Source organism: Protopterus annectens, chromosome 9.part0 (genome assembly GCF_019279795.1).
Source record: "Protopterus annectens isolate FY-2018-M chromosome 9.part0, PAN1.0, whole genome shotgun sequence".
NCBI classification, from domain to species: domain Eukaryota; kingdom Metazoa; phylum Chordata; order Ceratodontiformes; family Protopteridae; genus Protopterus; species Protopterus annectens.
Window position 1 is genome coordinate 1,004,658,851 of NC_056743.1, and position 16,212 is coordinate 1,004,675,062.

Sequence of the window (16,212 nt, forward strand, 5' to 3'; positions counted from 1 at the left end):
GAGAGGGGAAGGTAATAGAGTGGGAAGATCCCAAAAACTTGTTTGTACTGGAGATTACAGATTGCCTTTCATGTCAAACATTGATATGAGATTACAGGTAAAGAGAGAGAAATAGGGGTGTCCTAAATGAAACACCAGCAGTGGTAGATTTCCTAGTAGAGTCTAGAACAGAAGTTACCATTGAAGGAATAATTAGAGTGCATAAAATATTGCATGAGAGATATAAGAATTGATCAGAAGAGGTTAGGAAGAATTGAGAAGAGAGATTGGATAAACAATTCACAGAAAAACAATGGGGTGATATATGTATGTCTCCCAAATATCTAGAAGATTTAGAATCTTTGCCTGGAAGTGTTTACATAGATATCTTTATACCCCAAGCAGGCTCCAAAGAATCTTTCCTCAGATAGAGGCAGCAGATTTATCATGGAGCGAAATTAAGAGTATTCCATCTTTTGAGGAAGTTGTATGCAGGCTTTCACCCTATGATAAGTACTCTTGCATGTCTTTGAAAACTGTTAGTGCTTTGTTTCAGGTCAAAACTTACCATTATCCATTTACTCTTTGGGCACATTCAGTGCAGCCACCGGTAACTGTAAAAGTTGTCACTTGATGGCTACTGCAGCAGAGAGTACTGGGTGTTCAACTTGCCATTAGGTGCTGTCTTGTTAGGTTAGATATCGGGGCTTCTGAAACCAGCTTTTGAAATGGAATCAATTTGTAAAATGAATGCAAGGTTTCATCCTTACATGAGCACTAAATACTAAGTGCTTTATGTTAGGGAAGACAATGCAGACAGCTTCTTCAATAATATGCGCCTATATTGAAATGAGCATGTTGTCACTTGATGGATACTACAACAGAGGGCACTGTCTGTGCTACTCTGCAGTAAGTGCTTTTTGTTGGGTTACAGGTCAGTGCCATTCCTCCTCCATTTACCATTTTTTGATGATTAACAATAAAGTTAAAGATGATCTATGCAAGATTGTTTTAACCCAGCATGGAAAGTGTCAGTATAATGTGAACAGTTTGAAAGTTGGATGATATACAGGAAAACCAAGCTCAGAGCATTATTTGAGGCTGGGTACATCTTCAGCTTTGGGTTATTGGTGATGTCCAGTCAGAGTATTATTTATTCAAATCCTGTGCTATTCATTCTGCAGCAGTTGCACTTTCAGTAATGTAAAATTGTAAGTGCTTTCTGTTGGGGTCTGAATGGGTGGAAGCAGCCTCGTGGAAAGACAAAATCTTCACAGCACTGATCAGTGATCTATTTCACGGTGATCCTTGGAATTAGTAGGGACATTTACAAGAGTGCTAAAATCCCCATTCAGAAATAAGAATCTCTGAATTTAATTTTCTTGGAAACCTTCTTCAGGATCCAAATGAACCACACTACTTGTGGAACTTAATACATTGAAGAATACCACAAGAAGAAGGCAGCTCAGTTTTTTTGTAATTGCAGCTCTGTAATTTTGCTGTGTGAACTCCTTGCTTAAAACACATTTTGTTCAGCTTTTAGTCAATATAAAGTGAAACAAGGACATTCCCCTTCTTTTATTATGAAAATCAATGTAAACTCCTCCAAACTGCATACTTTTCAGTATGGCAGAAGGCATACTGTCATCTTACTAAATTGTGCCTCCAGTTCTAGAATGTTAGTCTATATATTGCCTTTTTTACTGGATTCAAACCATTTGTGATCTTTTCTTTTTCTTATTTTCGCATGCAAATGCAGTTATATCTTGGAGTGTAGGGTTGCAGTAGCCAGGTGTGGTCATGTGGAGTGCTAAGTAACAGTCACACTACAAAGTTTTATTCTAAAATTAAGTCAGGCAGCACAATGACCGGGCACTTCTGCGGGCTAGGATTATAAAGGCTCCAGAGCCATTATCCTAGTATGCACCTATGAACCTATGTTGGAGATGTGATGGGGAAGAAAGCAGTAACTGGGAACATATTTTCTGAGAGTGTAATGAGTTTGACTGTAAAGATTCCCTACAGATTGCTCTGTCGGAAATGCTGGGTGAGCAAATTGGAGCGACTAGGGAAATTATTTTTTGAGCTATAATAAAACACAGAAAAGCAGCCAGCGATTCAAACCACAGCCAAGGAAGTCATTGTTATTTGCCAAGAAGTAAAAAATGTTTAATGTAGGTAAGTGCTTTCGTGGTGCTACTCACGCCACTTCATCAGACCTTTTTACAACCATACATCACATTACACTGTATTTTGTACTAAAATTTAAATCAACCCATTAACATAAATAGTTTATTTTATAATAATAGTTATAAAATTTATAATAAAGTTTATAGTAGTTTAATAATAGCCTGTCTTCTTCCATAATTTTTCAAGTAAGGGACAGTACATGCTACATCTTTTAGATGTACATAAACAACTACATGTTTATCTACACAGGACAAAGGATTTCAGGAAAACAGACCAGTTGTTGGTTTCTTTCTCACCAGACTGGGATCACCAGTTTCTAAAGTTACCCTGGCCAAATGGATTACTGATTGCATTTCTTTTGAATATACTCAGCAGAATCGCTCTATATAAAAGCCTCCTAAAACACATTCAACTAGATCCATGGCAACTTTTTCCTGCTTTCTGGTCTAGAACTTCCATTGACATTTGTGCAGCAGCTAGCTGGCCTAATCCTTATACTTTTGTTGCTCATTACAAACTAGATTTAACCTCCAGAAGCAGAGCTGCTTTTGGTTTGGCAGCTCTTCGGAATATCCTTCAACAGGAGCCACCCAAGATTCACATAGCTGGGGGCTCTGTCCCCTACTTTGAGGAAAAAATGAAAAGGACATTATTAGATATTAAAGTTATGTATTTACCATAACTGGGAGTCTCTGTTGTCAATTTTCATTCTTTGTCAACTCCCCACTATCCTTCCCGCTTCCTTTCATCTTCTGGAGTGATCTTACGGATATTGTGGAACCTTTTGTTCCAGGTTTGAGCCCTAGCTTTACTGTTATTTCCTTCCTCCTAGTCTTAGGATCTATAAGGCAGAAAACTCTTTTTGAGGTATTGTAGGCGGACTGGGGCATTGTGGGTAGAAGGAGGAGCTCGAGAGTTGGATCCGAAACTGTGTTGTATGCAGCCAAGTTGGATCTGAAGTCTAATATGTAACCCATAAGTTGAGGAAGAATGAAAATGGACAACACAGATACATAGTTAATGGTGAGTACATAACTTTTAATTTATACCATGTCTTGGGGTTGGGGGTACCACAGCCATCCTGTCTTTGGGTGGATCTTGTCTCTGTAGAAGGGAAGATCTTCTGGTCTTCAGGCTATGAATGTTTTGTGACTTGGGAGAGGAGTAAAGAACCGGAGTCCGTGTATACTGCATCCCAGCTGGCTTTTTCCATTAAGCTTTACCTCCCTCTGACATTCAGGGCTGACATCATAAAGGTGAGTGTGTATTGACACTGTGAAGGAAGAGCCCCACTTACTGCAGCATTAGCTCTCATTACAGCCCCAATACCACTTAGGCTCATGAAATGACAGTGCCCCCAGCATGTTCCCCTACTCTCCTTCCTGGATGAGGTTAGCAGGAAATGACTCTTCATTCCTATTCCTGTTGGTCAGCTCTAGTTGGTGCCTAAGCTGATGATTGATCTCTGGTAACCTGGGACACACTGAGAGCTTTACCCTTGTATGCCATAGGAGGTGGCATTCTTCCAATAATTAGGATAATCCTTCCTTGAAAGGCATCAGCGGGATAGTGAAAATTACCATGAAGTGGTTAGACATCCCTACATGGTGTGTGTAGAGGTTCTGAACAATTCACCTGCAAATGCTTAACCTCTACAACAAGAAACCATAAGCTCAAGAAAGCCATAAACTTTTGCATATAACATGATTGACAGACAGTTGTTTCTGTAGAGTCAAATTAAGTGGCAGTGAGAAGAGCCTGTAATAAAAAAGTACCTGTGTTAAAACTGAGCCAAGACAGATTTTTAAAAAGTAAGCCTGTAAAGCAAATACTGCTACCTAGCTTTTGCATCCACCCCCTATATCTTATTTGGTGATTTTCTTGTTTGTAAAGCAGAAGTGGACCTCTTTGAAGTTGGCAAGAAGTGTGTAACAGTGCCCTATCAGCTGCAGCCAACATTAAGGACATGTCAACTAGATTAAAAATGATTAATGGTAATTACAACCTGATCATTATTCACATGATTAATGGTAATTACAACCTGATCATTATTCACATTGGAAGAATTCTAAGATCATCCTTCCCTCTTCGGTATGCAACAGGATGTCAAGAGATTATCCAGCATCATGCCAAACATGTCAGATGCTTTGTGGAGCTCTACTAACACCTCATACAGTCTTCACAAATCAAATTATAAAATTCTAGCATTTAGTGAGTGATTAAGGGATTTGTATCATAGACAGGGATTCATTACTTGTCGACTTGGAGCAGCCACAATACTTTGCACCTAATGGGTTTCTCTTTGGACCCCCATGGAGTGCAAGTACTGAACAGGAACTTTTCCATCCCTATTTTTTTTTTAGACCGCCACATATTCCAACAGGGGGAAAATATAGAAGTCATCACAACAATAAAAGTTGTGATTTATAAATTTTGGTTGGATGATGTTGCTATCAGGACCATTACTGAAGTCTAGTTTAATGATCCAAATTGTCTGTCACAAATTCTAGGGTGTGTACCCCTTTCATTGTTGCATATCTACTGAAAATAATAGGCAGTGTCTCAGTATTTGTAAAGTAACACCTAACAGCCAGAAGTGAAGAAAACTACTTGGGGGTGGAAATTGCTTATAGAAAACTACAGTTCTGTAAGGTACCATAACAATAGACCTTCAAAGAAAATGTGTTCATTAACAGATGCTTATCATTTGGGTTTACCTACGTTGTTTACTGTTATCCATTCAGATTTTCCAAGTTGCCCCTTTTACTGTGAGCATTCGCTAGCTTTGGTGGTGTGCAAGCAAAAAAATGCATATACAGATGGCTCAAGACTCCTGTAGCCTGCACTCTTGAGTTTTCAAACTTGGAAGGCCCTGCAAAGAAAGTGTGCTTGTGATGCATACATACCCAGTACTAGCTAATGCAATAAACCAAGTATACAAAATAAGTACTGAAGAAATCTTGCAAACTATTTTGAACATGTAAACAGCGACTGTATACAAAGTGTCTCTCAAGTGGCAGGAGAGAAGCTTTACTCGAAGAACTGCTGTTATGGATGGTACCATCTTCTTCAGATGCCTGTGTTGTACATGCAAATACACTGTCAAACGTAAACATAAATCCCACATACTTAAAAGTGTGTACATGCTCCGTTTTAGTTGTTATTTTGGAATGGAGTTGTTTAAAGGAATGGAAAGATTGATTTGTTAAGCCATGCTGTTGCCTAAATGAAGACAAAAAAATGAGAGAGATTTGATATTGCTAAAATAATAATGACAATACACATGAAAATGTACAGTTAAGAAGTTTACAGTTTTTCTGCATTGTTAAAAAAAATACTTAGAAAAGTTGTGGAATATAAGGGATTTCTCATTAACTGCTTAAAACAAACCTCATGTATGTATGTTTAGGATTTCTGTGCTTGTTGTCAGCGTACTCATGGTATGTTATAATAAATTAGTTATTTGACTCTGTTCTACATTACACTGGACTCTCTGCTTAGTCTTCTTTTTTCTTTGAAAGGTACATTAATCATTCTTGTGCTCCAAACTGCGTTGCTGAGGTTGTGACATTTGACAAGGAAGACAAGATTATCATCATCTCTAGTAGAAGGATCCCAAAAGGCGAAGAGGTATTTGAAGTTTTGGTCAGAGCTCTTGTTTTGCAAAAGATAATTGTCGCATGCTGATAATTTACCATTCAAAATATATACCTTAGGTTGATTGTCTGGCTAATTTAATATTCTAGTGACTGTATAATTTGTCATCTACTTTTGTAGACTTTGTGTATTTTGATACTTGGGTCATAAAACCGCAAAGTTAAATTCTTTTACAAGGGTAACCCTGGATAACAGGGTTCCACTTGATAATGTGTTACTCAATATAGCAAAGCTTTATGCATTTAATAGAATGGATGATGAATTTTACAGTATGTTAACAGAATAGATATTATTTGTGCCATGTTATCTAAAAGGCAACAACCCAGCAAGAAAATTACTAAAGATTAAACACTTTATTAGTGAAGGTGAGTGCCAGGAATGGTCGTCTGAAAAGCCTTGATGTTATGTAGTCCTATCTCGTCATAATTCTTGCTGGATGGGTTCGGAGCCGATTCTCTGCTCCGACTCGTTTGATACTAAAGCTCAAGAGCTTTTACTGGCTCGAGGCTAACCCCTATCCCATGGTTCCTCATGGCAACTCCCCAGATCTCGTTTGCCGCGAAAGCTTCGAGTTGGTCTCCTAACTGGCTCGTTGGCTAAGTAGAAGATTATCTGAAGTTGCTAAACTTCTTCCTATTCATCACTGATGGGTTCGTTTCCGAGCCCTCAGAAACGAGTCGGCCTTATACCAAGCTTGCGTGCACCAAAAACTCTCAAGCTAAGCTGCTACCTACAATGCCCTTCACACAGTTACCTCAGATCTTGTTTGCCGCACAGCCATATAGCAGCGTTTCACCGAACTCTCCAGCTAAGTGTATATTTTTCAAAATTTGTCAGTTTTTCTCTTGTCAAATTATTATTTTTCTCTAATAACTCACTCTGCTCTACCCATAGGCATTTCCTTTCTAGTACTATTGTTGGTATTTGCCCACTTTACCCTTGTGGTATTCCCAATACCATTGTTGGTATTTCCCTCTCTCTCTCTAACTTTCCTTTCTGGTTTAGCGTTGTGTGCTTTTTTCTTTTATGTCTGAAAAGAAAGGGACTACAGGTTTTAAACACTGCTCTTCTTGCAGTGGTAAATTACCTAGTAGCGATCTGCATTAGAATGTGTGTATTGTTTGGAGGTTCCACACTTATCGGCAAAACCTCCCTGTGATATTTGTGCCAGTTTGTCAGCGGACACTGAATGAAAGATGAAATAAGTTAATACTCAAGGGCCTGCTTCCTTCACCTTTTTCGGAGGCTATTTCTGCATCGGGGGCTTCAACCCCTCCTTCTGTGGACAAAAAACGTCCTCGTTCTGACCCCTCTTCACCGGCCGGTGATAGGGGCAAGCCTCATAAGCAAATGGCCCATAAGATGACTTCTGCGCATCGAATCGCCTCCTCTGTTCTGACCACCTCGGCTCCAAGTTTGGCTCCAGTGGTACATACAGAAGTTGCTATGATTTCCTCATCGGTGCCGGTCCCGGCACCAACAACTACGGCTCCCGCTGCAACTTCGGTTCCGACCAGTTTGCCTGTCTCTACCTCGGCACCGACGTCCCCCATCTCCGCTCTGACATCGGTTCCGACAACATTTTTGGAGAAGCTATTGATCTCCATCCCAGCTGTGACTTCGGCTCCGAGCCCGGTCTCGGCCCCGATTATTCCACTGATGCTGGTTTCTAAACTGGAATCCTCAGTGCCGTTTTTCAGTACATCACAGACCCAGTACTCCCAGTCTGTGGATCCATTTGCCTGACAAGCTTTCAGCCCCTTTTTGGACCAGCCTGATTACCTCTCAGGGGCATCGGTAAGGTCCACCAGGAGCCTATCTGAAGTGGATGTGGTGCTCCTCTTTGATCAGCTGCTGACCGTCAGGGGACCTACAAATTTTACTAGAGCCCCATCCCACTCTGGGTTTTGGGTCCATTGCCCCGGCGACCCCCACATATTCTCCTCCCTTGGATCCCTCTATTCCAAGGCTCATACTTCCAACGTCTACGAGAGGACCCCTTGTCTCGGCGCCAACAACTACCCTGTCTGAGGCTCTGAGACCCCTTTGGGTGTCGGTTCCATCGGAACCCACCCTTCCTCAATCTCTTGCTTGAGAGGTGGAACCCATGGTTCTGGCCACTGTTCCGGTTGTGTCACCAGTTCCATCTTCAGGTCCGAGGGTGACTCCCACCTTGGTTTTGCTTGAGGCTCTGTCGCCGGGAGCGGACCACGTGGAGCAGGGTGTGACCCCGGTTACGAAATTCTTTTTCGGTTCCGGGCTCCCATGCCTCTTCAGGCGGGCCTGCTTTCCGGGTGATGGAGAGGGTGCTTGCTTTGAGCAATCTTCCTCGTCGGACCTACTACCCGTTCCCTCTGAGCTGCAGCTGTCAAAGGCCACCCCCCCAGGACTTCGAGAGCGCAAGACCCAGGAGACCCTTGCACTGGGTATTTCAGTTTCTGAGTCTTCTTCGGATGCTCCCACCAAAGAACCCCCTCGGAAATGGGCATGTAAGAGGAAACGCATGGACTCCCCAGAGGGAGTCCCTCACGGAAGATACGGACTTTGATGATGGGGAAGGGTCCCCACCATCACCCCCTGACGATGTTTCATTTGGAGACATCCTGGAAATTTTGAAGCAGAAAGGTGACTTGGAAGCCCGCCAACCCTTCCTTGGAGGAATCTGTATTCCTGCAGGCCTTCCGCAGTCGGCCCTCTACTTCATGGGTGACTCCCCCCTGCCGATGAGTTAGTCAGGCTCATCGTGCAGCGGGCATGGAAGAATCTAGACACCGTTGAGGCTATTCCCAGGAGATCAGATAAGATACTCTCCCCTCCAGAGGATCAACCCCATTAGTCTAGAGGTTTGCCAGTAGACACTATGGTGGTGGTGGCGGCCACAAAAAAGGACCTTGCGGAGGAAAGTCCTGCTGTCCATCCACCCAGCAGAGAGTCCCGGGCAGTGGACAGGTTAGGGAAGCGAGTGCTTGCTTCAGTGACCTTTGCTGTCAGGTCTCTGAACTTTTTGACGTATTTTACGAGGCTCTAGAGAGATCTCATCACCGAGCTCTCTGGAACCCTCGCGGGTCAAGTTTTGGACAGAGCCCGTGATAAAGTTGCTTCCCAACTTGCCACCCTAGAGTCAATTTCCAACTCGTCCATGAGATTGCTGTCCCACACAACCGAAGGGGCGGCTAGAGCTGCGGGTGCAGGCGTAGTTATGAGATGCCATGCCTGGATGTGCATTTGTGACCTTATGGACTCCTTCAAGTCTTCCTTTTTAAATGCCCCTATCAAACCATCAGCTCTGTTCGGTTCTGTGGTCAAGGACACTTTGGCCAGGTGCGAGCTGGATGGAAAGACCTTGTCTGCCGTGGGGTCTACGTTTTTCCAAACCTCAGCGCTCCTTCTCCAGGAACCAGAGGAGTAGAAAGATGTGGCACAAAAAATCTCAAGGTCCTTTCCCTGACGCATGTGGTGAGGGCTCCCCCAGAGGCAGAGTTGGTTCCAATAATGGAAGATGCCCTTTCGGGGCAGAGGGGGTCCCCGAAATCAGGACTCCAGAGATTCGTTCTCGGGAAGACCGTATCAGTGCTCCTGAAGCGCTGCCAGATTGCTTTCTTCTGGAAGCAGTCGGGGCTTGTTTCTCTCTGCACCCAGCTGCCTGGCTGTCTATTACAAACAATCAGTGGGTGCAGTGAATAATTTCTAGAGACTATCACAGCCCACTAATCTCTTACCCAAGACCTCCGAAATCCCTTCCCGGTGTTCCACCCAGTCAAAGGGAGGAGGCAGCTTCCAAAGTAAGAAAGCTATGTCAGAAACGAGTAATCCAACAGGTCCCCCCAGACCAGTGCGGATCTGGGTTTTACTCAAGATTCTTTTTAGTGCCAAAAAAGACCGGGGACTGGAGGCCCATTTTGGATCTTAGCCAGCTAAACAAATCAGTGGTTCAAACCAAGTTCCACATGGTCACGATTCAATCCATCCTCCCTTTTCTTTGGGAGGGTGTGTGGATGTGCTTGATAGACCTCAGGGATGCGTATTACCAAATCAAAATGGACAAATGCTCCAGGAGTCTCCTTCGCTTCCGGCTGGGAGCCAATCATTACCAATTCAGACCCCTGCCATTCAGCCTCTCGATGGCCCCCCAGAGTGTTCACGAAATGCCTAGCAGTGGTCACAGCAATCTGAGACTTCAGGGATTCTAGGTGTTTCTGTATTTAGATGATTGGCTCCTCTCCCACCAAGCGTCTCATGGTCAGGGCCCTCAGCTAGACTCTAGTACTAGCAGAGTCACTGGGCATCACCATTCACTGGGAAAAATCCAACCTTCAGCCCTCACAACAATTGGAATTTATAAGGGCAGTATTCATCACTCAAACAAGTCTGATCTCTCTTCCCCCTCACAGGCTTCAGAGATTAAGGCCACAAGTTCAAGTGATACTCTGTCAAAGTAAGGTGTCTGCAAGGGAAGTTTTTCAGGCTCTGGGGTCTGTGGTGGCAGCCATCCCAATTGTTCCCCTAGCCAGATTACATATGAGACTGCTACAATGGCTCCTTCAGTCCCAGTGGATATCCAGTCTTCATCCCCTGAGCTCACAGATTCTCATCACCAACTCCTGCAAACAAGATCTCCTCTTGTGGATGAGTACAGACGAAAATCTTTGGTGTCGCCCATTCCAGGCTCCCCAACCCAGTGCCTCTGTGACCACTGACACTTCCCTGATAGTGTGTGGGTGGTCACTTCAAGGGAAAGTCAGTCCAAGGCACATGGTCCAGCATAGAGGTCAACTTTCATATCATTGTCCTGGAGTTGAGAGCAGTGCTGTTAGCATTGCTAGCATTCCATCCGCTCCTTTCATCAGGAATGATTGCTATCCAGTCGGACAACATGTCCGTCGTCTGGTACATAAACAGGAAGGGACCAAATCCTGCCACCTATGTTCCGAAGCCATGAGAATCTGGCATTGGGATATAGCTTCCAACCGCTTTCTGATCACAACGCATATCCCGAGGAGCTCCAACGTGATTGCGTACAAACTGAGCAGATGCATCCTCCGTCCTCACGAGTGGTCTCTGAGTGTCACGTCAGAAATCTTCAGGCATGGATGACATCTGTGCAGCAGCCATTTGGGCTAAACCCCATACCTTCATCAAGCATTACAAATTGGATCTGATCTCCAGGGGAAGAGCGGCCTTTGGCTGAATGGTTCTCAGGAATGTTCTTTCATAAGGGCCATCCAGGTTCTCAAAAGTAGCTTGGGATTCTGTCCCATCAGTGATGAATAGGAAGAAGATTAACAAGTTCAGATAGTTATGTCTTACCATAACGTTCCATCTGAGTTGTTGATCTTCTTCTAGTTATCACACCCTCCCACCAGCCCCCACCAAAGGCTCCTGGCGGATCTTCTGGGTCTTGTGTTGTTTCAGGGTTTCTGCGCAGAGATGGCCTCTGACTTTGTTACTTCTGTATGTTGCATGCAAACTCGATCTGAGGAAACTGAGTGAAGGGCATTGTGGGTAGCAGCTTAGCTCGAGAGGTTTTGGTGCACGCATGCTTGGTATAAGGCCGACTCTGTTCCGAGGGCTCGGAACCGAACCCATCAGTGATGACTGGAAGAAGATCAACAACTCAGATGGAACGTTATGGTAAGACATTACTTTTTTGTATATCTTATTATTTCTCGTTCTTTTTCTTCACTTTCTACCTTTAATAGTTGTTAGTTATTACCTGTGTGATTGTGGTTGAGTGCTTGATCCCCTATTCCACCTTTTTAAGATTGTACGGCCCGTTTTAGTTGAGGGCCATAGTTGCCCATTTAAATTAGAGGGCCTTTTCTCCCTGAGTGCTAGTCGTCCTTCCTTAAAAAAAAAAAAAAAATTTTTCTTCTCTGTATAACTTTGTTGTTAGTTATAGCTAGTGTTGTTATTGAAAATTGTCGTTAGCCTTATTTTCTTGTCAGCATGTCCAAAGAGAAAGACAGAGAACATAAAGAACACTGCCCTTCGGGGTTCAAGAAATGTGACAAGTGTTCACAAAAAATGTCATTGACTGACAGTCACACTAGATGTGTGTACTCTCTGGAGGCTCACTTAGAGGAACCCTGTACCTTTTGCCATGCCTTCAGTACTCTAGGGTTCTTAATGAGGGGAAACGTAAATTAATAGACAGGGGTCTTATGACAAGTTCCTTCCAGGAACAGCTGGAACTTGGTCAGACAGCTCCCAAAACTGTGAAGAGAAAATCTTCGGTTCCAGCGTCGGAACCATCTAAAAGGTCTAAAGTGACTGAACCAAGGAGTTCTGGCTCCGATTCCGCTTCTTCTGTCTTGGTGCCGTTGGTTTCTTCGGTGCTGAGGCAACCATCGGTATTGAGACACTCACCAGCTATTGACCCTGTTTCACCAATGTTGAGGTCCCCTATTTTAGAGGAGGAGATCTCCTTCTGTCTCCACCCGTTCCTCCAGGACACTTTCAGATGAGCACAGAGAGCGGGTGGTGAAGAGGCTGCTCTGTGACCCGGCACTGGCTAAAAAGTTAGCTCTTCCCGACCCAAAGGCTTCGGAGCCGTCCCATTTACAGACTACTGCTCCTCCTCCGACTGCTTCGCTCTCAGAGCCAAACACTTCAGGTTCTTCTGTGTTGGATTCTTCGGTTCCGAGAATTCTTTCTGCTTCCTCGGAACCGATAACTCTATCCTCAGCAGCTCTGTCTGGAGCCGATGCTCTCAAGTCGACTCTGAGATGGATAGTCACCCCGGCTTTTCTTTGGAACCGACCCTCCCTCTCGGTGCTCAGTTCCCACGTCTGCTTCAGAACCTGTCCCTCCTGCTCTGAGCCGACCTTCCATCTCCTTAGAACGGAGGTCGTCTTTGAAGCAATAGAGAAAGCTTTGTCCAGTGCCAAAGCCCTGCCTTTGGACCCGATGTCCCACCAGCAGCTGGCAGCAACCTCTTCTCCCCTTCCAACCCCTCAGCATATGGAGCCAGAGACTCAAGCAGCCCCCATTGGAGGTGTCCCCTCTTCCAAGACCTCCCCAGGTTATCCTACTGGAGAGCTTCCTTGGAAGAGACTTTGTAAGAGGAAGCACATTGACTCACCTGAGTCTGTCATGTCAGACACTGATTTGGATGAGCCAGAAGGGTCCCCCTAGATCCTCCTCTGAGGATGTGACCTTTTCTGACATCCTTGAAATCCTTAGAGGGACGATTGGAAGACCTCTAACCCTACTGAGGATGAATCAGTGTACCTTGAGACCTTTGGTTCCTGACCTTCCACCTTCTGGGTGACACCGCCTTATGACCAGCTCTTGGGGGTCATATCCCGGAAAGCCTGGACTTCCCCAGACACAGTTGAGCCTGTCCCGAGGAGGCCAAACAAATTTATGACTGCTCCAGAAGATAAGCACTTTCTTTCTAAGGGAGTTCCTGTTGATGCTATGGTGGTAGCAGTGGCCACGAAAAAGGAGTTGTCCGAGACATCTTCTAATATCCATCCTCCTAATAAGGAGTCCAGGACGATGGATAAGTATAGAAAGTGTACCTTCTCTTCAGCAGCATTTACCTTAAGATTGCTGAATTACCTGTCCCATTTTACTAGACTTCAAAGGGATCTTCTGAAGGAATTGGGAGACACCCTTCAGGGTTCAGTAGCTTCAGGATCCACAGACAAGGTGTCTGCGCAGCTCTCCACCCTTACATCTATAGCTAATCCTCCATGAGGCTGATTTCCTATGCAGCAGGAATTTCTCTTGGGAGACATTCCTGGATGCGTCTATGTAACTTCACGGAATCCTTTTAAGTCTTCCTTTACCAATGTTCCCTTTGATGGTTCAACTCTTTTTGGACCGCAGTTAAGAGATTTTGACCAGGTGCGAGCAAGAAGGGGAAAAAGTACAGTTTTGTACCTACCATAGATGTAGATGTTCGAGTGTAAACACTGCTGCAGTCATTACACTTGGGTTATCCTGCCGTCAGGTGGTTCCCCAGTCGGCCTGAGTTCGAAAGTCTTGGTCCGGCGTCTGTTGCTGTCGCCTTCTCCCTGACGTCAGTGCGACATGGGTATATAAGATGCAGCCAACGCCATTTTCTTCAGTTTTTCTTGCCCCAGATGTCAGGTGCCCCCAGATAGGTAGGCAATTCAAATTGCTAGTAAAGTATACATAAGACAAGCAAACAGTTTTCAGTTACCAGCAAATACTCCCCATAGGTAGTAAAGGATAGAAGACATAGGTACGTACCAGCCAGTAAGAGGGGAAGGAGGGAGGGTAACCTGGACTGCAGCAGTGTATGCACTCTAACATCTACATTTATGGTAGGTACAAAACTGTACCATGTTCATCGTGTTACACTGCTGCAGTCATTACACGTGGGTGGAATCCCAAAGCTGAGGTAGGGTGGCTGGTTCTATAAGGCATTACGGGTGGCTACAAGGCCCTGCAGCACAGCAGTGGCAAAGCCAGCTCTGGATTTGGAGTATAAAGGCAAATGGTAATGCTTGGTGAAGGTATGCACAGAACTCCATGTTGCTGCTTCCAAAATATCCTTGATAGGAACTCCTCTGAGGTAGGCTGTTGAAGTGGCTGTTGCCCTGGTTGAGTGAGATCTAATGCTGCTAGGTACAGGTTTCCCATGGTGTGTATAGCAGAAACGTATACAATGTCCTATTCATTTAGAAGTAGTCTGTTTTGAAATGGCTTTTCCCTGTGCTCCTGCAGCATATGCTACCAATAATTGCTCAGATTTTCTGAAAGCTTTGGTTTTGTCCAAGTAGAAGCGTAACTGCCTGTGAATGTCCAAAGAATGCAGTAGTCTCTCCCCTTTATTCTGTGGTTTTGGATAAAAAGTTGGCAAGTGAATTGTTTGGTTTAGAGCCACACTTGATACCACCTTTGGCATAAAAGTAGGGGTAGTTCTTAGACACCCTGTCCTGGTGGAAAATGAAAGGTTCCACTGCCATTAGTGCCTGTAATTCTGAAAGTCTTCGTGCTGATGTTATTGCCAGTAGCAGAGCAGTTTTCCAAGAGATATATTTTAATTCTGCTGTGTTAGCTGGTTCAAAAGGAGGTAAAGTTAATTTTTCCAAAACAAAGTTGAGGTCCCAAGTTGGAGTAGGTGCTCTATGGTGCGGTCTTATGTTTTTAGCCTCTCTGAGGTACTGTTTGAGCAAAGGATTAGAGAAAATTGGTGGATCCGTGTTGTAATGAGCAGAAATGGCAGAGGCGTGGATCTTGATGGATGAAAAGGAGAGGCCCTTGTCCAGCATCTCAGTTAAATATTGTAGAATCTGAGGAATGTTTGGGACAAGAGGGTCAAGGCTGTGAGCCTCTTTCCAGGCCCAGAATCTCTTCCATTTATCCGAGTAGGCTTTCCTGGTACTAGGCCTTCTGGCCTCCAGAATGACATCCATAACAGCTTTGGAGAGAGGCATTGCTTGCTTGACTAAGGAATTTTCCATGCAGCTAGGTTTAAGGTCTTTAGCTGGCTGTGAAGTATCTGATTGTTGTGCTGAGTCAGCAAATGAGGGATTTGAGGCAAAATCCAGGGTGGTTCTTGTGCTAAGTTCTTTAAGATTGGGTACCAGTGCTGGCGTGGCCAGTCTGGTGCAAGGATCATCTTTGGCTCTTCTTGCCTGGCTTTTATGAGTACCTTTGGAAGGAGAGGTAGAGGTGGGAAAGGGTATACTTGCAGGTTTTTCCAGCTGAATGAGAGGGCATCTACTTTCCATGCTTGCGGATGGTAACTCCTTGTGCAGAATTTCTGTAGCTGGCAGTTCATTGGGGATGCAAACAGATCTATGTCCGGGCTCCACCATTTTTGTGTTATCATTCTGAATATTTGTGGATTCAATTCCCATTCGTGGGGATCCATGATGTTTCTGCTTAAGTAGTCTCTGCCAGTGTTTTTCTCTCCTGCAGGAATTGTGCTTGCAGATGAACTTAGTAGTCTAGAGCTGTGTTCCACAAGGTCATGGATTGTCTGCAGAGGGGGTAGGAGTGTGTGCCCCCTTGCTTGTTTATGTACCACATAACTGTGGTGTTGTCTGTCTTTAGTAATAGTTGTCCTGGATGCAGCAGATCCTTGAAAGCTGTAAGGGCATTTTGTACAGCTAGCATCTCCTTTTGATTGATGTGAAGATGCCTTTGTTCTGCGGGCCACTCGCCTTGAATACATTTTCCTGCCATGTGCGCTCCCCAGGCGTAATCCGATGCATCTGTTGTCAGTGTTTGCCTGGCTGTGGGTTGAATAAAAGGCTGTCCCTTGTTGAGGTGACAAGCTTGAGCCCACCATCGAAACTCCTGTTGAAGGCAAGGAATTAGTGGTATAACTGTTTCCAAACTTTGACAGTGTTGAGACCATACACTCTGTAGGTACCATTGTAGTTTCCTCATCTGCAGTCTGGTATA

General features: G+C 44.4%; 1 protein-coding gene across 1 annotated transcript in view; it reads left to right on the plus strand.

The window, feature by feature from the left end:
- Positions 1-16,212, plus strand: part of KMT2D (lysine methyltransferase 2D) — a 3,358,270-nt gene that overhangs the window by 3,288,152 nt on the left and 53,906 nt on the right. The window contains exon 52 of the mRNA XM_044082193.1: positions 5,691-5,799. Coding sequence (XP_043938128.1) covers positions 5,691-5,799 — 109 coding nt within the window. The remainder of the gene's footprint in view (positions 1-5,690; positions 5,800-16,212) is intronic.